Source organism: Xenopus tropicalis, chromosome 10 (assembly GCF_000004195.4).
Source record: "Xenopus tropicalis strain Nigerian chromosome 10, UCB_Xtro_10.0, whole genome shotgun sequence".
NCBI classification, from domain to species: domain Eukaryota; kingdom Metazoa; phylum Chordata; class Amphibia; order Anura; family Pipidae; genus Xenopus; species Xenopus tropicalis.
The window spans coordinates 1,960,123-1,982,544 of record NC_030686.2 but is presented as its reverse complement, the minus strand read 5'-3'; the positions used below and the strand labels follow the sequence as shown (position 1 = coordinate 1,982,544).

At 50.5% G+C, this 22,422-nt stretch overlaps 1 protein-coding gene across 1 annotated transcript; it reads left to right on the top strand.

Annotated features, from left to right (window-relative positions):
- Positions 1 to 10,584: 10,584 nt before the first annotated feature.
- Positions 10,585 to 16,655, top strand: ppdpf (pancreatic progenitor cell differentiation and proliferation factor). Its single transcript, NM_001097343.1, is given in 5 exon segments — positions 10,585 to 10,693; positions 14,916 to 15,004; positions 15,464 to 15,541; positions 15,791 to 15,887; positions 16,283 to 16,655. Coding segments are annotated over 4 exon segments (342 nt in total). The 5' UTR covers positions 10,585 to 10,693; positions 14,916 to 14,949; the 3' UTR covers positions 16,395 to 16,655.
- The last annotated feature ends 5,767 nt before the right edge of the window (positions 16,656 to 22,422 follow it).

Here is a 22,422-nt window from a genome sequence, read left to right as displayed (position 1 = left end):
TCCGTGGGAAAGCAGTGTCAGGGCCTGGGCATTCCCTTTTGTAGGAGACTGGTTACAGGGCGATAGGGTGAAGCAGGTGCGGGTGCGACATGGTCATTTCCCTCCATACCTTGTTCGGGCACTGAAGCTTTTAAGAGTGTGGGACATCAGAGTAGGCGAACTTGGTACAGCCTCCAGGCGAGATCTTTATATGAGGGTGCTGGGGGTCTACTTTGCTGTCCCACTAGCTTTGAAAGACTGTGTGGGGGGAACCTTGGTTGGGAGCCTTCGATATTTAAACAGCAAGCGACTGCCCCCTAAGTTTTTCGATCTGGCATGGCTCTCTCTGCAGGGAAAACTCTTTGTCAGGGGAAATCTGAAACATCTTTCTGTTGTAGACAGGAATTGCCCCTGGGGATGTGGCATGGAGGAATCTCAGGAGCATTTCCTTAGGAAGTGCCCCCTGGCAAAGAGTGTACTCGTACAAGTCCCCCAGGCACTATGCGCCCCGTTTCTGAGCATCCTTAGTTATGCTGAATTGGCATACGGTGTGTCTTCCAGAAGGCACAACCACCACCCCGAGACGATGTACCTAGTGATTACTATTTACAAATACCACCTGTGGCATGGGCGCTGCCGCCGCACAACTGGGGCAAGTGTGAAAGATTGCGAAATAGTAAATTCCATCCTGGCTGAACTGCGGTTTGTCCGGTCCTTGGAGAGGCAGCGCTACAGCCCATCTTTATGGAGAGGTTTCGATTTCTAATATGTATCAAGTCTTCGCCTAAGTATGTTTCTTTGCGTGGGTTTGTTGTGGGAGGGGGTGGGAATGGAAGCCATCATGGACAAAGGAATGGACTTTGAAAATGTTGGGAGGGATGGGTGGGTTTTTGGTGAAGGTTTATTATTTTTTTGGTTGGCCTTATCTGACCTATTATGTTATGTTGATTATGTGATGTAATGTTTGTTATCCTTATGTTCGGTTTATTTTTTCTAAATAAAGAAAAATTCCTATATATTAGGTACCTACCTAGTGCTACCAACCCCTATTTCTGTAGGGAAATGAGAGCAGGGCAGGCAGTAACCCTTCCAACACTTTCCCCTGTCTCTGCCCCTATATATTAGGTACCTACCTAGTGCTACCAACCCCTATTTCTGTAGGGAAATGAGAGCAGGGCAGGCAGTAACCCTTCCAACACTTTCCCCTGTCTCTGCCCCTATATATTAGGTACCTACCTAGTGCTACCAACCCCTATTTCTGTAGGGAAATGAGAGCAGGGCAGGCAGTAACCCTTCCAACACTTTCCCCTGTCTCTGCCCCTATATATTAGGTACCTACCTAGTGCTACCAACCCCTATTTCTGTAGGGAAATGAGAGCAGGGCAGGCAGTAACCCTTCCAACACTTTCCCCTGTCTCTGCCCCTATATATTAGGCACCTACCTAGTGCTACCAACCCCTATTTCTGTAGGGAAATGAGAGCAGGGCAGGCAGTAACCCTTCCAACACTTTCCCCTGTCTCTGCCCCTATATATTAGGTACCTACCTAGTGCTACCTACCCCTATTTCTGTAGGGGAATGAGAGCAGAGCAGACATTAACCCTTCCAACACTGAGGAGGGGGGAACTGTACATTATATATCAGAATATAGACTTTATTTTCCCCCCAGTGAGTCTCTTCCATCCTTCCCTGATGGTACCAGTGTTTCCAAGATGTGGCACTAGGGGGCAGCAGTGAATAGAATGCTGTATAACAGGGCACCTCAAACACTCGCCTCTTATTCGAATGTATCAGTGATATACAAGAGGAGACATCCAATAGATTATAGATTGCTAGCTCTTGTGGTCAGGTCCCTCACAACTCTGCTATTCATCCTCCCCCCCCCCAGTTTTCAGTCTGACACTTATGGTTCTGACTGCAGCTTAGAAATAATCTATGGGGATGCCGTACACCAGCTTACCATCCTTATCAGTCTCACTGTCCTAGTTCAATCTGTCGCAGGCACCTCCGGGCAGCAGTGCTGTCAGTGTAAAAAAGGTTGCAGGGTAATGGGTGCAGCCATGTTTCCTGTGAGACCAGCGCTCTGATTGGATTATGCCCTCGTTGCTCCTTCAATGAATGTTTGGTTGCTAGGGTCCATGAGCCCAACAACCTAAATGAAAAGGATAAATTAAGAGTTAAACACTAAGGAACAATATACAGAATAGCATAGTCCCCATCAAACCAAGCTGGGGGTCGGCTGAACTTTTCCTATGTCCTTAACATTCATTATTGTTACATAGTCTCAATTTAACCCTATAACAATGTAACCAATCCTATAAATCCAAAATGTTGTTTCCAAAAACTAACGCAAGGTTACAAGATCCAAACTCAGACTCCCCCCGTCATTGTAGTTCTGCATGCTTCCTATAATAAATGATCTGCAGGGAGAAATATTTCTATAATTCACTGAACATCCTACCGACAGAGCCAATAGGGAGCAGGACACACTCCTCATTTAACCCTCTAGGGCAGTGCTGTCCAACTGGCGGCCCGCGACCCCCCTCTGTGTGGCCCCCCACCTGTCTGGCTGCTTTGATGGCTTACCCTTGTATAAGCTTTAAATGGTATCAGTACTGAGATTAACTGCCCCCCCTGCATGGTTCTCACCTCAGATTCAGGCTGTAATCACCCACATTGTTCAACTGTTCACACCTCAGGTCTGTGTGTAGGCAGCATAGGGCAGGCAGAGTATGGCACATAGGCAGCATGGGGCAGGGAGGGTATGGCACAAATAGGCAGCATAGGGCAGGGAGGGTATTGAACACACAGGCAGGGTAGGGCAGAGTATGGCACACACAGGCAGCATATGGCAGGTAGAGTATGGCACACAGGCAGGGTAGGGTAGAGTATGGCACACACGGGCAGGGTAGGGTAGAGTATGGCACACACAGGCAGGGTAGGGTAGAGTATGGCACACACAGGCAGCATATGGCAGGTAGAGTACGGCACACACAGGCAGGGTAGGGTAGAGTATGGCACACACAGGCAGGGTAGGGTAGAGTATGGCACACACAGGCAGCATATGGCAGGTAGAGTATGGCACACACAGGCAGGGTAGGGCAGAGTATGGCACACACAGGCAGCATATGGCAGGTAGAGTATGGCACACAGGCAGGGTAGGGTAGAGTATGGCACACACAGGCAGCATATGGCAGACACAGGCATCATGGGGCAAGCAGAGTATGGCACACACAGGTATCGTAGGGCAGGCAGAGTGCTACCCTATGCTGCCTGTGGGAGGTGAACCTGGCAGGGGTTTGTTGTGGGAGTTTGTTAGCAGTTGGAAATAGCCATTAAATGGTCCCTAAGGTGTGTAATTATGTACTGGGGGTTGCTCTGCTATCTACAGGGGAGGAGGAGGCATATGGAATTTAAGGGTATATCTTAGTATGACATAATTCTTTCACATATGAATGACGGTTGATATCCCTGTAGTGAGGACCAAGCATTTGGGTTTTTGCTGCGCTACCACCATTGTGATAAAATGGGTGTGGTTTGAAGTGGGTATGGTTTAAAAGGGGGGAGTGGCTTCCATTAGCGGCCCTCCACCATGTATGCGCGAGAAATTCCGGCCCTCGGCACCGCAGAAGTTGGACAGCGCTGCTCTAGGGTATTTCATTTTTAAAGCCCAGACCCAGTAACACTCCCTTTGTAATAAACATCTTTTTATATCATGATCTTCCCTCCCTTTCCCCAGTATTTGCCCCTCAGTTGCGCCACTTGGGGGCCACATTCAAAAAAATGTTTAGCTAATGTTGTTTCTCTTTTTTCTTTTCCCAATTTTTTAACCGGTTCATTTCCTTTTCCTTTTTCCAACACCATGGAGACAGGGGGTTTATAGTTACGTATAGTGGATTTGTGTTCAATCGTACCCGTACTGCACGACTGGTCTGGCCTACATAGCCTGGTCCCCAGGGGCACTTTATATAATAAACTACATTTATACTGCTACAATCAGGTCCCTTTGATAGGCATTTTTGAGCTGTTATGTGGGTGTACAGCGCTGCGGAATATGTTGGCGCTTTATAAATAAATGTTAATGTAATGTGTTTTACATTGGCCCCACGTATAATGCCCCACGTATAATGCCCCACGTATAATGCCCCACGTATAATGCCCCACGTATAATGCCCCACGTATAATGCCCCACGTATAATGCCCCACATATAATGCCCCACGTATAATGCCCCACGTATAATGCCCCACATATAATGCCATTACAATGGCTACAATTAACACATGGGTAAGTACCTCCCTTCTCTATTAATTCACTATTCAGCTGAACTTGCCCTTTAAAGATGCCCAATCCGTGAGGCCACATTATTTGCTCCAGTTTGTGCTCCCTGGTCAGCCTATCCTGATGCCTTATTCACAGGGGTCTATGAGAGCTGCTTTGTGATTGGCTAAACCCGTATCCATTGCAATATTTCTGTACAGGTGCTGACTTCATTTGTTTCCACGTCTGCAGCCACTGGGGGGCAGTATCTGTGCTGCGCTTGTTCTGCAGTGCCCTGTGCCGTGGGTATTCTAAATATCCCTAGCCAGACAGACAGACAGACAGACAAATGATAGATAAAAAAGGGAGAGAGAGAAGAAAGAAAGAAAGAAAGAACAAATAGACAATAGACGGATTGATTTGATAGATTATTATTATTATTATTAACATTTATTTATAAAGCACCAACATATTCCGCAGAGCTGTACAATAAGTATATAGATAGACAGATAAATAGACAGATAGATAGATGGATAGATAGATAGATAGATAGATGATAGATAGATAGATAGATAGATAGATAGATAGATAGATAGATGATAGATAGATAGATAGATAGATAGATGATAGATAGATAGATAGATACTGTATATAATAGATAGATAGATAATAGATAGATTGATAGATATATAATAGATATATAGATAATAGATATATAGATAATAGATAGATAGATAGATGATAGATAGATAGATAGATGATAGATAGATAGATACTGTATATAATAGATAGATAGATAATAGATAGATTGATAGATATATAATAGATATATAGATAATAGATAGATAATAGATAGATAGATAGATAGATAGATAGATAGATACTGTATATAATAGATAGATAGATAATAGATAGATTGATAGATATATAATAGATATATAGATAATAGATATATAGATAATAGATAGATAGATAGATGATAGATAGATAGATAGATGATAGATAGATAGATACTGTATATAATAGATAGATAGATAATAGATAGATTGATAGATATATAATAGATATATAGATAATAGATAGATAATAGATAGATAGATAGATAGATAGATGGGCTTTTGCTATCTCCCCCACCTTCCAAAACTGCTTCACTTTACCCGATAGTTCCAGGAAACACTTATTCTGATGACACTGTCCCTTTAAATGACCCTTTGCCCAGCAGGTGGCGCCCCACTCGGTGCTGGTTGGCATGGGCAGCGCATGATCGGGTCGTGCTCACAGTATGGGGGGGGTTATGGCTGCGGGTGGAGGTGCCAGTTACCCCAGTCCTGGTCTTTTTGCTCCTCAGACTAAAGGGGAACATGACCTAAAACATGAGACGATTCTTCCTAGTGACGCGGGGTTGGCTGGCACCCCTCATACCCATCAGCGCCCCAGTGACTGGCAGTGCCCGGCTGGGTCTGGAAATGGGATCTGGAATATTCCCTAACGCTATGATTAGCTCCTCACAGCCCTGGGCCAAACATGGAGTGTGGGGAGCAAATGGGGGCAACATACAGGGGGGTCAGTAACATACAGGGGGGTCAGTAACATACAGGGGGGTCAGGAACATACAGGGGGGTCAGTAACATACAGGGGGGTCAGTAACATACAGGGGTGTCAGTAACATACGGGGGGGTCAGGAACATACAGGGGGGTCAGGAACATACAGGGGGGTCAGTAACATACAGGGGGGTCAGGAACATACAGGGGGGTCAGGAACATACAGGGGGGTCAGTAACATACAGGGGGGTCAGTAACATACAGGGGGGTCAGTAACATACAGGGGGGTCAGGAACATACAGGGGTGTCAGTAACATACGGGGGGGTCAGGAACATACTGGGGGGGGTCAGTAACATACAGGGGGGTCAGGAACATACAGGGGGGTCAGTAACATACAGGGGGGTCAGGAACATACAGGGGTGTCAGTAACATACGGGGGGTCAGGAACATACAGGGGGGTCAGTAACATACGGGGGGTCAGGAACATACAGGGGGGTCAGTCACATACAGGGGGGTCAGGAACATACAGGGGGGTCAGTCACATACAGGGGGGTCAGGAACATACAGGGGGGTCAGTAACATACAGGGGGGTCAGGAACATACAGGGGGGGTCAGGAACATACAGGGGGGTCAGTAACATACAGGGGTGTCAGGAACATACGGGGGGTCAGGAACATACAGGGGGGTCAGGAACATACAGGGGGGGTCAGTAACATACAGGGGTGTCAGTAACATACGGGGGTGTCAGGAACATACGGGGGGTCAGGAACATACAGGGGTGTCAGTAACATACGGGGGTGTCAGGAACATACGGGGGGTCAGGAACATACAGGGGTGTCAGGAACATACAGGGGGGTCAGGAACATACAGGGGGGGTCAGTAACATACAGGGGGGTCAGGAACATACAGGGGTGTCAGTAACATACGGGGGGTCAGGAACATACAGGGGGGTCAGGAACATACAGGGGGGTCAGGAACATACAGGGGGGTCAGTCACATACGGTTTGTGCCAGGAACCTGCTAAGAATTAAAGGGCACATTAGCCCCATTCCCTGCAGAGACCCCATGTATGGGGCAGGGAAATACCCCAGGGGCAGCTGGCACACAGGTTTATTAAGGCAGAACCAAAATGCATCATGGGATAGAGGGAGTCAGACTCTGCCCCCCCATAAACCCACTTCCCCCCCCCCCCGGCCCCGGATGGAGGATGTTGTAATGTTCTGTAACGTCTCATTGAGTGATGAAATCCATAGGAAACTGTATGTTACAGACTTGTGTCATTCTCTGGGGCATCGGCAGCGAGGGGAGGGGGCCCCGGGGCAACTGTATGGGGGGAAAATGTGGGGTACCCCCCTCTATAGCAGCATTACAGTCACTATTTCCCTTATACAGGTGAAATATTTCATCCAAATAAAGGGGGCGCTGTATCACTAACACCCATATGGGCCCCTCTACTCTGTGTAACAGCCGGGGGGCGCTGTATCACTAACACCCATATGGGCCCCGCTACTCTGTGTAACCACCAGGGGGCGCTGTATCACTAACACCCATATGGGTCCTGCTACTCTGTGTAACAGCCGGGGGGCGCTGTATCACTAACACCCATATGGGCCCCGCTACTCTGTGTAACAGCCGGGGGGCGCTGTATCACTAACACCCATATGGGCCCCGCTACTCTGTGTAACAGCCGGGGGCGCTGTATCACTAACACCCATATGGGCCCGCTACTCTGTGTAACAGCCGGGGGCGCTGTATCACTAACACCCATATGGGCCCCGCTACTCTGTGTAACAGCCGGGGGGCGCTGTATCACTAACACCCATATTGGCCCCGCTACTCTGTGTAACAGCCGGGGGCGCTGTATCACTAACACCCATATGGGCCCCGCTACTCTGTGTAACCACCAGGGGGTGCTGTATCACTAACACCCATATGGGCCCCGCTACTCTGTGTAACAGCCGGGGGCGCTGTATCACTAACACCCATATGGGCCCCGCTACTCTGTGTAACCACCAGGGGGCGCTGTATCACTAACACCCATATGGGCCCCGCTACTCTGTGTAACAGCCGGGGGCTCTGTATCACTAACACCCATATGGGCCCCGCTACTCTGTGTAACAGCCGGGGGCGCTGTATCACTAACACCCATATGGGCCCCGCTACTCTGTGTAACAGCCGGGGGCGCTGTATCACTAACACCCATATGGGCCCCGCTACTCTGTGTAACAGCCGGGGGCGCTGTATCACTAACACCCATATGGGCCCCGCTACTCTGTGTAACAGCCGGGGGCGCTGTATCACTAACACCCATATTGGCCCCGCTACTCTGTGTAACCACCAGGGGGCGCTGTATCACTAACACACAGAACCAGACCAGTTGGGCTCTAAGTTCTGCCAGGAAACAGGATAAATTTTGATTTGCTGTTGCCATGGTAACCCAGGAAAGTCAATCAGCCAAAAAAAGTATCAGATCCTGTTTCTGTATGTAAGCCCCCCAGCCCCAGAATAACCTGTATCTGAGCCCCCCAGCCCCCATAATAACCTGTATCTGAGCCCCCCAGCCCCCAGAATAACCTGTATCTGAGCCCCCCAGCCCCCAGAATAACCTGTATCTGAGCCCCCCAGCCCCCAGAATAACCTGTATCTGAGCCCCCCAGCCCCCAGAATAACCTGTATCTGAGCCCCCCAGCCCCAGAATACCTGTATCTGAGCCCCCCAGCCCCCAGAATAACCTGTATCTGAGCCCCCCAGCCCCCAGAATAACCTGTATCTGAGCCCCCAGCCCCCAGAATAACCTGTATGTAAGCCCCCCAGCCCCCAGAATAACCTGTATCTGAGCCCCCCAGCCCCCAGAATAACCTGTATCTGAGCCCCCAGCCCCCATAATAACCTGTATCTGAGCCCCCAGCCCCCAGAATAACCTGTATCTGAGCCCCCCCAGCCCCCAGAATAACCTGTATGTAAGCCCCCAGCCCCCAGAATAACCTGTATCTGAGCCCCCCAGCCCCAGAATAACCTGTATCTGAGCCCCCCAGCCCCAGAATAACCTGTATCTGAGCCCCCCAGCCCCAGAATAACCTGTATCTGAGCCCCCCAGCCCCCAGAATAACCTGTATCTGAGCCCCCCAGCCCCCAGAATAACCTGTATCTAAGCCCCCCAGCCCCCAGAATAACCTGTATCTGAGCCCCCCAGCCCCCAGAATAACCTGTATCTGAGCCCCCCAGCCCCCAGAATAACCTGTATGTAAGCCCCCCAGCCCCCAGAATAACCTGTATCTGAGCCCCCAGCCCCCAGAATAACCTGTATCTGAGCCCCCCAGCCCCCAGAATAACCTGTATCTGAGCCCCCAGCCCCCAGAATAACCTGTATCTAAGCCCCCAGCCCCCAGAATAACCTGTATCTAAGCCCCCCAGCCCCCAGAATAACCTGTATGTAAGCCCCCAGCCCCCAGGATAACCTGTATGTAAGCCCCCCAGCCCCCAGGATAACCTGTATGTAGCCCCCCAGCCCCCAGAATAACCTGTATCTGAGCCCCCAGCCCCCAGAATAACCTGTATCTAAGCCCCCCAGCCCCCAGAATAACCTGTATCTAAGCCCCCCAGCCCCCAGAATAACCTGTATGTAAGCCCCCAGCCCCCAGGATAACCTGTATGTAAGCCCCCCAGCCCCCAGGATAACCTGTATGTAAGCCCCCCAGCCCCCAGAATAACCTGTATCTGAGCCCCCCAGCCCCCAGAATAACCTGTATCTGAGCCCCCCAGCCCCCAGAATAACCTGTATCTAAGGCGAGTTGGGGGGGGGGGGGCAGCCTTATGAAATGGCAACACTGGGGCACTGGCACTGCTGTATAAAAGCCCCCACCAGGGGGCGCTGTAACACAATAACAATACAGCTGATACAGATAGAGACACACTGGGAAATATTCTCACTCACAGCAACTGAAACTGAAGTGAGATAAGGTAGAGTGTGAGCTCTGCAGGACAGACCTTGCCTTGGTGACTCACCCACCCTGCCATGTTCAAGTACACAAACCCCATAACAACTCTCAGTAGAAATCGCAGTTGAGTCGCCAGTTTATCCCTGCAACTAGCCCATTATATATTGGTAATATTATTTTAACCTGTAACAGGGTATCGCCCAATCACATTGTATCAATCGGTAGCGCCATATCGCCCAGTAACGTATCAATCTGTAACAATTCAGCTCAGTAACATTATATCGCCCAATCGCATTGTATCAATCAGTAACACTGTATCGCCCAGTAACTGTATCAATCTGTAACAATGCAGCTCAGTAACATGGTATCGCCCAATCACATTGTATCAATCAGTAACAGTGTATCGCCCAGTAACGTGTCAATCTGTAACACTATGTAGCTCAGTAACATTGTATCTATAACACGGTATCGCCCAAACACATCGTATCAATCAGTAACTGTATCAATCTGTAACAATGCAGCTCAGTAACATGGTATCGCCCAATCACATTGTATCAATCAGTAACAGTGTATCGCCCAGTAACGTATCAATCTGTAACACTATGAAGCTCAGTAACATTGTATCTATAACCGATATCGCTTGGTCACATCATTTCAACCTGTAACACGGTATCGCCCAATCACATTGTACCAATCAATAACACTGTATCGGCCAGTTACACCGTAACCCACAGCTTTGGGCGGGTTTCTTCTCTTCCCTCACTACACTATCCCCGCCCCCTCAGAGTCAGGCCCCTCCCCCCACACGCCCGGCGCTATATAGTCGCAGTCCCGACTCGCCGCGCACATAATACTCTCAGTGATCTCATTGCGTGTCGTGGAGACAACTCCCAGCATCTCCTTCTCAAATGGGCCCCGTCGCCTAGCGTCTCCCCCCCAGAGCCAGGCTCCTGAGGACCAACAAGTCGGAATACAGGTACTGCCCCTGGGGGGGTATGGGGGGCAGATTGTCAGCTCTTTGGGGACAGGCTTTGTCCTTGTGTGCGATAATGGGGTCGGTTTTACTAACCCTTTGTGGTTTCCCGGTGGAATCGCAAACCCTACTGCGTTTGTCGCTGTGTGAGAGTCGCTGTAGCACGTTGTCATTCCTCCCGCTTTCATTAGAGTGTCAGCTCTGTGGGATAAATGGATTCTGATGTTCTCTTTAGTCTGATTTACCCCCCCCCCCCCCCTTCCCCACTGGGGCAAATGAAGTAATCTAAGATGTTCGATTGTTAGCTCTGTGGGTGAAACTGATTAGTGAGTAGTGCGGCATTTGGAAGCCTTTATGGACAGCCTTAAAGCTGAGAAACTACAATTCCCAGCATTCCCTGTCGGAAATTGGGTTTTGGTTAATTTTACACAAACTAAAACTGGGGGGGGGCCTCAGTACCCCCTATAAATACTCTGCATTATCCTGAGTAGCTGATGGTTACTATGTGTGTAATGGGACCTCACTTAGTCTGGCACCAAGAGGGTGTGGGAGAGAAACTGGGCAGCAGAGCTTACACTTGGATTGCAAGCCTTATGGGTCTCTGATGCCTACTGTGCCCCCCCTGCTGCATTAACACCCCTTGTAGCATTGCCAGTGCCACTAATCTCCCTGCGCCCATTTTTAGCTCCCTGTGGGTGCCAGCTGGGGGCACTTTGGGGGCAGATTGGGTATCTGGGGGAAATCAGACTCCCCAGGCAGGGAAAGGGTTAATGCGGCAGGGTAACTTGTCACCCCCTCAGACAGCTGTTTGTGCAAATGGAGGGGGGGGAGGAGCAAGTGAGGGGGGGGGGGGGGGGGATGTGGTGGAGCCGGTTCAGACCAGTTCTCAGTGCGGCTCAAGAGCTAAAAGCGCTTTAACCCTGTAGGTCCCGGCCCGGTATTGTGCACAGTAAGCAGTTCCTGCTCCGGCCCCTTGTGCATAAAAATAATCTTCCTGACACTGTGGGTTTAATAATTAATCTCTTTATGTAACTGCCTAACGAGGAGCAGAGGGGTGCCCATGTGACTGGTACCCCCCCTTCACCCTAAATGACCCCCCTCTCTGCTCTATGAGACACAGCCCCCCAAAATATCTTCCTTCAGCTTCATCTGACTTTGTTCTTCTGCTTTAAATTCTCTGCCCCCCCAAACACATTCTGTAGTGGCAGAACATTTTAGGGGCCCCAGAGTGTGGCCTCTCCTAGGGGGTCCCCCCCCCCCAGAGTGTGGCCTCTCCTAGGGGGTCCCCCCCCCCCAGAGTGTGGCCTCTCCTAGGGGGTCCCCCCCCCCCAGAGTGTGGCCTCTCCTAGGGGGTCCCCCCCCCCCAGAGTGTGGCCTCTCCTAGGGGGTCCCCCCCCCCAGAGTGTGGCCTCTCCTAGGGGGTCCCCCCCCCCAGAGTGTGGCCTCTCCTAGGGGGTCCCCCCCCCCAGAGTGTGGCCTCTCCTAGGGGGTCCCCCCCCCCAGAGTGTGGCCTCTCCTAGGGGGTCCCCCCCCAGAGTGTGGCCTCTCCTAGGGGGTCCCCCCCCCAGAGTGTGGCCTCTCCTAGGGGGTCCCCCCCCAGAGTGTGGCCTCTCCTAGGGGGTCCCCCCCCCAGAGTGTGGCCTCTCCTAGGGGGTCCCCCCCCCCAGAGTGTGGCCTCTCCTAGGGGGTCCCCCCCCCAGAGTGTGGCCTCTCCTAGGGGGTCCCCCCCCCAGAGTGTGGCCTCTCCTAGGGGGTCCCCCCCCCAGAGTGTGGCCTCTCCTAGGGGGTCCCCCCCCCAGAGTGTGGCCTCTCCTAGGGGGTCCCCCCCCCCAGAGTGTGGCCTCTCCTAGGGGGTCCCCCCCCCCAGAGTGTGGCCTCTCCTAGGGGGTCCCCCCCCCCAGAGTGTGGCCCTCTCCTAGGGGTCCCCCCCCCCAGAGTGTGGCCTCTCCTAGGGGGTCCCCCCCCCCCCAGAGTGTGGCCTCTCCTAGGGGGTCCCCCCCCCAGAGTGTGGCCTCTCCTAGGGGGTCCCCCCCCCCAGAGTGTGGCCTCTCCTAGGGGGTCCCCCCCCCCAGAGTGTGGCCTCTCCTAGGGGGTCCCCCCCCCCAGAGTGTGGCCTCTCCTAGGGGGTCCCCCCCCCCAGAGTGTGGCCTCTCCTAGGGGGTCCCCCCCCCAGAGTGTGGCCTCTCCTAGGGGGTCCCCCCCCCCCCAGAGTGTGGCCTCTCCTAGGGGGTCCCCCCCCAGAGTGTGGCCTCTCCTAGGGGGTCCCCCCCCAGAGTGTGGCCTCTCCTAGGGGGTCCCCCCCCCCAGAGTGTGGCCTCTCCTAGGGGGTCCCCCCCCCAGAGTGTGGCCTCTCCTAGGGGGTCCCCCCCCCAGAGTGTGGCCTCCTAGGGGCCCCCCCAGAGTGTGGCCTCTCCTAGGGGGTCCCCCCCCCAGAGTGTGGCCTCTCCTAGGGGGTCCCCCCCCCAGAGTGTGGCCTCTCCTAGGGGGTCCCCCCCCCAGAGTGTGGCCTCTCCTAGGGGGTCCCCCCCCCAGAGTGTGGCCTCTCCTAGGGGGTCCCCCCCCCCAGAGTGTGGCCTCTCCTAGGGGGTCCCCCCCCCAGAGTGTGGCCTCTCCTAGGGGGTCCCCCCCCAGAGTCCCTGTAGAACCACACAGGCTCTCCCCCATGATCGCATCTCTTGCCCCATGTTGCACTTGCCCTGGGTGTGTAGAGGGTTAATCAGACTGAGTGACTCTCCAGTGACTTGGGGATTAGTACTAATGAATCCCATAGCCGACTGGCTTCTGTCTGGAAGTCTCTCCCAGTAGAAGTAGATTGTAAGCTCTGCAGGGAAGGCATAAGGGGGCCCCCCTCTTACATTGTATTATCATTAAGGGTCACTGCTTAATGCCCCTGGTTGTGAGATGAGATTTCTCCCCTTATCGTTCTAAGTCTCTCCATCTTCCAGTCTGTCCTTTTATACTGCTCCCTGGTTGCTAGGGAAAGTGGGGACCATAGCAACTCCCCACTTGTGCTATAGAATTATTCAATAGAATAGACTGCCGGCCCTTCTATATTAGAACCCTGTATTGGCTGTCTCTGTGTATTAGTGGGTCAGGGCATGTTCCCTCTGTCTCGGCTTGTCTCTCGCAGTCACCGGGCACGAGACAGATGTTTCTCACCTGCGGAAAGGTGCGGCTCTTGGCTCCGCCCACATGTGCAAACAGACATGCTGTACATTTAGTAGATAGCGATGATAACTCGTGCGTAAAGTGTTTTTCCATTAAGGGTATAAAGTGCAGTTGTTGGAAATGTGGGGGTGTGGCCTCAGATAAGCCCCTCCCTGCACTCACACTTTATCGCATTCCCATAGTTATCGTGTTGGCGCTGACGGAAATGGACTTTTATATCTTGCTGGGAATATAAAAACAGATAAACTGGGTTGTTATGGACCCAGGGAGCGGACCTGATACGGTTAGTGGGGGCTGTTTATTGGCCAGCCCTACCCAGGGGGGTGTGGCCTACCAGCTGGGCCACAGAACCACTTGCATTGTTCTATTTTGGGGTGCGAGTGGCCCTATAAGGGGGTGTCTTCATTTATGGCCTGGTCTGAGTTCTGATGAGTCAGTTTGTGACCTGGGTCGCCCTCCCTTCTCGGCATGTTGGTTCTGATGTCTCGTACTGAAGCTGCTGATGTGGGTCTTTCTAAATCTAGAACGCTGGTTCTGATAGAACCAACTATCTGGTTCTTCCCCCTCCCCCCCATATTGGGATGGTTATATAACTGCTGACCTTGCCCTCTCTGGATGCCTGCTCTGCTGATTGTGTAACTAGATATTGGACCGCTGCCCCCAGGCCAGGAAGTGGGAACTGCTCTGTTGCATGCTGGGAGTGGGATTCCCGAACTTCCTGAGATGACTTGGGTTTATGTGGAGTGGCAGGTTGTGGGCATGCTGCCCAATTGGCTTACGTTGTACGGCAGTAAGTTGAGCAGTACTCGAGTCATGGGAAATCCGATAGGGGTTCCTCACAAGCGTGGCCTGTAGGATGTGACCAATCATAGGGGGGGTAATAGTTACAATGTACACGTGTCCTACAGCTATATCTATCCAGACAGTAGGTCCAGGTTGGACTTAAAAATACTCACCAAGGCCATTGAGCAATTAGTTGCTATTCCAATTGACCTTGCTTGGTGGGTAGGTGTCTGTAGGTATCTCCTGCCTGACCTTCGCCTCCTTCTGCTTTCAGGGTTTTCATCTTAAGTTCAAACAAGGTTTTCAACATGGCTGCCATTCCATCCAGTGGTTCACTCGTCGCGACTCATGACTATTACCGCAGTGAGTATCCCGGGTGGGCAGGGGGTGGTCAATGTTCTACTAGATACATGAAGGCAAAGTCCTTCCATGACATGGAGTAGGCTTTCTGCTGGAGAAACCTGGCCAGTTGAATCGGGGTGGGACTGAAGTTCATAATTAAGTGTAAGACTAACAGATGGGCTCCTAATTACTGTAAGAACATTAACGAACTAGTTCTTGGAATTAACCTGGGACTCGCTCTGCTTTAGAGGAACAAACATCACGTGAGGTTTAGTACCACGAGGGCATCGGTTTTGCTCTTGGTCTGCTCACTGCTCAGTCTTAAACTTGGATTCACTCATTAACAAATCTCCATGGCATTAATACTGCCCCTCCTTACTGCCCATGCAAGCCCCCATGCAGTCATGTAGCCAGTGATTGGTGGGATCTGCTATGGTTTAGATGGTGGTTTAGTTAACTAAGCTTCCAACCTGTTTGCAGGACGCCTGGGATCCACTTCCAGTAACAGCTCATGTGGGAGTGTGGACTACTCTGGAGAAGTCATCCCTCACCACCCAGGTAGGTATCTGTAACTGTTATTTAGGGTCTCCAATTAATATGGTGGCTTGCTGACCCCCCTAACCGTATCTCTGACCCCATTCCTGTTGTCCTAATTCACAAACCCGACCTCTGCTTCTAGGTTGAAACTGCACATCTCAGCTGCTGAGGGTTCAATGGTAGAGACTAGAGTGTGGAGGCCCTAGTGTTCCAGAGAAGACTAATTTTGGAATGACGGCTCCTGTTCCTCACATGTTCTTTGTTCAACAGGTCTCCCCAAATCTGATCCTGGTCACTGGTGGGCCAGCTTCTTCTTTGGAAAATCCACCCATCCTTCCATGACGACGGTCTCGGAGTCCCCAGAGAGGTGAGTATGGGAACACTTGCACAATTACTATTAGTAGAACCTCAACCTTATCTTCAGTTTGCCTTTGGTCTAGAACATTATCCTTCTGGACACCTTCTCTATCTTGGAGGCCCAGCTTTTAGCTTATGGGCTAAGGGGGCCCAGCCTGAAGGCCAGTTAGGGGGGGATTTGGGGTGAGTGCTTATTTGTGCCCTGGGTACCCCTGGAACTATAGCAGGGTGACTGTTACCCCAATGTTTCTATATATCTGTAACCTTGTTATGGGCTAAGGGGGCCCAGCCTGAAGGCCAGTTGGGGGGGGGATTTGGGGTGAGTGCTTTCTGCCCCATGTCCAGACTGGGTTTGGGTCTGACTGGGTATCTTGGGGCTCATTCCTTCTCGGCCTCTCTCTCCAGCTCAGGAACCTTCAGTATCTCCAATGGACTGATTCCGTGCCGCCTGGCTCAGGAGTCTCTGCAGAAGCAAAAAGTCGGCGACCCCAAGTCTGACTCCAGCCCCTCTGCCTGAAGCACCAATCATTCCCTTCCTGACCCGGACGACGCTAGGTGGCGGAGCCCGCCCCTGCCCCCTCCCCCATAGGCTGCCCAACATGTAGTTGTAGTGTTTAATTTTTTGTTTTTCTTTTTAATATAAAATAAAATAACACAAAAAAAAAACATTTTTACCACATTCGTAACAATGGAACATTCTTGATTAGCTCACTCTCTCGCCTTACGAGACCTTTTGTTTTTATTTTGTACTTGTTTAATAAACGTGGGCAGCCTGAAACTGGTGTTTGTGCCGTGTGTCCCCGGGGGGAGGTTGTTCTAGAACCATCTTTCTCTGTATATTTATGAATATTCTCTCATCCGCTTCTGATTGGCCCATGTGTGGGGCAAAACGATGGCCCCAGAGGCTTGACCAGACATTGACTGGGACTGGCTTGGAAACCAACACTGGGCAAGGCCAGAACATTCCATGGCAACGCTCTCAAACTTGAGCTGATTTTGGAGGCCAGATCATTGGAGAAGCCCTAGTTTGGCCAAATTGGGCAATATTGCCCTATAACCTCACTGAGACAAGGAAAGGAACATGGTACCACCCTCCCATATGTGTAATACAAGTAGAGAATGTTCTAGGAACACAAGAGTGGTTGGGCCAAAATGGGGCACAGAGTAAAGGGCACATATACCCCAATGTTTCTATATATCTGTAACCTTGTTATGGGCTAAGGGGGCCCAGCCTGAAGGCCAGTTAGGGGGGGATTTGGGGTGACTGGGTATTTGTGCCCTGGGTACCCCTGGAACTATAGCGGGGTGACTGTTACCCCAATGTTTCTATATATCTGTAACCTTGTTATGGGCTAAGGGGGCCCAGCCTGAAGGCCAGTTAGGGGGGATTTGGGGTGAGTGCTTATTTGTGCCCTGGGTACCCCTGGAACTATAGCGGGGTGTCTGTTACCCCAATGTTTCTATATATCTGTAACCTGGTTATGGGCTAAGGGGGCCCAGCCTGAAGGCCAGTTAGGGGGAGATTTGGGGTGCTTATTTGTGCCCTGGGTACCCCTGGAACTATAGCGGGGTGACTGTTACCCCAATGTTTCTATATATCTGTAACCTTGTTATGGGCTAAGGGGGCCCAGCCTGAAGGCCAGTTAGGGGGGGATTTGGGGTGAGTGCTTATTTGTGCCCTGGGTACCCCTGGAACTATAGCGGGGTGACTGTTACCCCAATGTTTCTATATATCTGTAACCTTGTTATGGGCTAAGGGGGCCCAGCCTGAAGGCCAGTTAGGGGGGATTTGGGGTGAGTGCTTTTTTGTGCCCTGGGTACCCCTGGAACTATAGCGGGGTGACTGTTACCCCAATGTTTCTATATATCTGTAACCTTGTTATGGGCTAAGGGGGCCCAGCCTGAAGGCCAGTTAGGGGGGATTTGGGGTGAGTGCTTATTTGTGCCCTGGGTACCCCTGGAACTATAGCAGGGTGACCCCAATGTTTCTATATATCTGTAACCTTGTTATGGGCTAAGGGGGCCCAGCCTGAAGGCCAGTTAGGGGGGGATTTGGGGTGAGTGCTTATTTGTGCCCTGGGTACCCCTGGAACTATAGCGGGGTGACTGTTACCCCAATGTTTCTATATATCTGTAACCTTGTTATGGGCTAAGGGGGCCCAGCCTGAAGGCCAGTTAGGGGGGGATTTGGGGTGAGTGCTTATTTGTGCCCTGGGTACCCCTGGAACTATAGCGGGGTGACTGTTACCCCAATGTTTCTATATATCTGTAACCTTGTTATGGGCTAAGGGGGCCCAGCCTGAAGGCCAGTTAGGATTCCTTGTACTGAGTTGTGACTTCAGCAACATCCTGTGAAGGGTTAATGCAAGTTCCCATGGGCTCCGTGGTTGCCAGGCTGTGCCAGGTTGCTAGGATCCTCTCACGTGCCAATGGGAAGAACACGTTTGTGCAGAGAGAACAAGCGGTAATTTCCCAAGATGCCAAACAAGGACAAAGATATAAATGATTAAATGTGAGAAAAATCTCACCTGGGCTTTGGGTTTCCAGTCTGACTTTGCCCCTACACCTACCCCCCCCCCCCCCCGGGGGCCATTCTTCAAGGCACAATTAAACTTAGGCGTCTTAGCCAAACACTGGGGGACCCAAGGTTAAGAAATGGGGCCTTAAAGCTTGTAGTTGGGGTACATTTGGTCACCCCTAAAATACTCATGGATACTCTGGTTGGTTGGGGGGGGGGGGTTAATTATCATTGGTCTGTCTTATGTGGGTTTCAGTGAGAGATGAGAACCTTGTATAACTTACTATTAAGGACAGAGCAGCAGCCAATCAGAACATGAGAATGTTCCCAATACAAAAGCTAAACAAATCGCAAGCCCAACAGCTGACTTTGCACTAAAGCCAATCAGGCGTCAGCATTTGGGGGGGGTTTAGCAGTGGCAAAAGTTTCCGCCAAATGTCCCTTTATAAATAACCGGCTCGGCGCAGTCCAGTTGGTTCTGGAAGAATTCAGGTCAGAAGCTAAAAATACACAAACCCGAATTGGGAATATGGGTCACATGTACAGGTCCTTTTCAAAAAATTAGCATATTGTGATAAAGTTCATTATTTTCTGTAATGTACTGATAAACATTAGACTTTCATATATTTTAGATTCATTACACACAACTGAAGTAGTTCAAGCCTTTTCTTGTTTTAATATTGATGATTGTGGCATACAGCTCATGGGAACCCACAATTCCTATCTCAAAAAATTAGCATATCATGAAAAGGTTCTCTAAACGAGCTATTAACCTAATCATCTGAATCAACTAATTAACTCTAAAAACCTTAAAAAGATTCCTGAGGCTTTTAGAAACTCCCAGCCTGGTTCATTACTCAAAACCGCAATCATGGGTAAGACTGCCGACCTGACTGCTGCCCAGAAGGCCATCACTGACACCCTCAAGCAAGAGGGTAAGCCTGCCGACCTGACTGCCGCCCAGAAGGCCATCATTGACACCCTCAAGCAAGAGGGTAAGACTGCCGACCTGACTGCTGTCCAGAAGGCCATCATTGACACCCTCAAGCAAGAGGGTAAGACTGCCGACCTGACTGCCGCCCAGAAGGCCATCATTGACACCCTCAAGCAAGAGGGTAAGACTGCCGACCTGACTGCCGCCCAGAAGGCCATCATTGACACCCTCAAGCAAGAGGGTAAGACTGCCGACCTGACTGCTGTCCAGAAGGCCATCATTGACACCCTCAAGCAAGAGGGTAAGACTGCCGACCTGACTGCTGTCCAGAAGGCCATCATTGACACCCTCAAGCAAGAGGGTAAGACACAGAAAGAAATTTCTGAACAAATAGGCTGTTCCCAGAGTGCTGTATCAAGGCACCTCAGTGGGAAGTCTGTGGGAAGGAAAAAGTGTGGCAGAAAATGCTGCACAACGAGAAGAGGTGACTGGGCCCTGAGGAAGATTGTGGAGAAGGACCGATTCCTGACCTTGGGGGACCTGCGGAAGCAGTGGACTGAGTCTGGAGTAGAAACATCCAGAGCCACCGTGTACAGGCGCGTGCAGGAAATGGGCTACAGGTGCCGCATTCCCCAGGTCAAGCCACTTTTGAACCAGAAACAGCGGCAGAAGCGCCTGACCTGGGCTACAGAGAAGCAGCACTGGACTGTTGCTCAGTGGTCCAAAGTATGTCATTCGGAAATCAAGGTGCCAGAGTCTGGAGGAAGACTGGGGAGAGGGAAATGCCAAAATGCCTGAAGTCCAGTGTCAAGTACCCACAGTCAGTGATGGTCTGGGGTGCCATGTCAGCTGCTGGTGTTGGTCCACTGTGTTTTATCAAGGGCAGGGTCAATGCAGCTAGCTATCAGGAGATTTTGGAGCACTTCATGCTTCCATCTGCTGAAAAGCTTTATGGAGATGAAGATTTCATTTTTCAGCACAACCTGGCACCTGCTCACAGTGCCAAAACCACTGGTAAATGGTTTACTGCCCATGGTATTACTGTGCTCAATTGGCCTGCCAACTCTCCTGACCTGAACCCCATAGAGAATCTGTGGGATATTGTGAAGAGAAAGTTGAGAGACACAAGAGCCAACACTCTGGATGAGCTTAAGGCCGCTATTGAAGCATCCTGGGCCTCCATAACACCTGAGCAGTGCCACAGGCTGATTGCCTCCATGCCATGCCACATTGAAGCAGTCATTTCTGCAAAAGGATTCCCGACCAAGTATTGAGGCATAACTGAACAGAATTATTTGAAGGTTGACTTTTTTTGTATTAAAAACACTTTTTTTTTATTGGGCGGATGAAATATGCTAATTTTTTGAGATAGGAATTGTGGGTTCCCATGAGCTGTATGCCACAATCATCAATATTAAAACAAGAAAAGGCTTGAACTACTTCAGTTGTGTGTAATGAATCTAAAATATATGAAAGTCTAATGTTTATCAGTACATTACAGAAAATAATGAACTTTATCACAATATGCTAATTTTTTGAAAAGGACCTGTATATGGGGGGCACAGTTCCCAAATTATATCCCCCTGCTCCTTTATTAGTACCTGCCCCCAGTGTTACAGGATCCTATAGGGGCCCTATCCCGGAAACTCTGGCAAGCATGACCCAAAGAGCTCACAATCTATTTGTGTAAAACAGAGCCATTAGATATGTATTGAGATCTGGCCCCACAGCTTTACAGGGGCCCCTGGGGGACAGCAGATTCAAACAGCTGCTCTTTAGCGCTTATAGAACTACATCTCCCAGAATCCCCTGAGAGCCGCCAATTACAGGAAAGCTTCATTAGTGAGATATATAAAAGTGCTGGATAGTGTTATATAAGTGAGTACCGGGGAACAGTGTAATAAAACATGTGAAAATGATCCTTCCGTCTGTAACTCTATAAGTGATTGTGAGGGTGAACTTCCCCTTTAAATGAACAGGCTGAGCCCCTGCTGTACAGAGCCCTGATTGGCCCAACCCATTTCTTGCAGCAACAAACCCTTATAAGCTGCTTGTCTCTGGGCGGAGCAAGCGTAGGGGGCAGAACACTGTTTAGGAGACATGGCCCTAGGCCTGGGTCTGTCCCTGGCCGGCCTCCAGTCTCTCTGTCACCTTTGTCCCAGTTTCATGTGCAGCGGGAGGGGCGGGGGCATTGGGGACATTGGGAGGGGCAGAGAGGCGCCCCTGGGGGGGCAACGGGGGCAGCAATGACACACGGCCACAGATTATTCCGAGAATTCCCTTAGTTATTTCTCTTTAGACAGAACATTCTACATAAGTGCAAAACCTTCTATAGACTCCTGTAAACAGGTTACTGCCCCCCCCCCGTGCCCAAAGGGGTAGTTCACCTTTAAATTAACTCTTAATATGTTATAGACATTGAGATTCCGAGACAACTTGCAATTGGTCTTCATTTTTTATGGTTTTTCAGTTATTTAGCTTTTTGTTCAGCAGCTCTCCGTTTGGTATTTTAGCAGCTCTCTGGTTGCTAGGGTCTTATTTTACCCTAGTAACCAAGCAGCGGTTTAAAGGAGAGACGGGAATATGGATAGGGGAGGGGCTGCATAGAAAAATAAGTGATAAAAAGTAACAATAACAGTAAAACTGGAGCCTCACAGAGCAATAGGGTTTGGCTGCCGGGGTCAGTGACCCCCATTGGAAAGCTGGAAAGTGGCAGAAGAGGAAGGCAAATAATTCAAAAACTATAACAAATAAATAATGAAGACCAACTGCAAGGTTGCTAGGAATAGGGAATTCTGTAACATATTAAAAGTTAATGTAAACGGGACCCCCCCCCCCCTTTAATCTGCTCCGATGTGAGGAACCGGGTGACAGTTGGTTCATAAAATGTAACTCCCAGCACCTTCTATTGATAGGATGTTCCGGATAGTGACGTTGTACAGGTACGGGACCTGTTATCCAGAATGCTCGGGACCCAGGGTTTTCCGGATAAGGGGTCTTTCTGTAATTTGGATTCTGCCCCAATAAGGGGTAATTATATCTTAGTTGGGATCAAGTACAGGTACTGTTTTATTATTACAGAGAAAAGGGAAT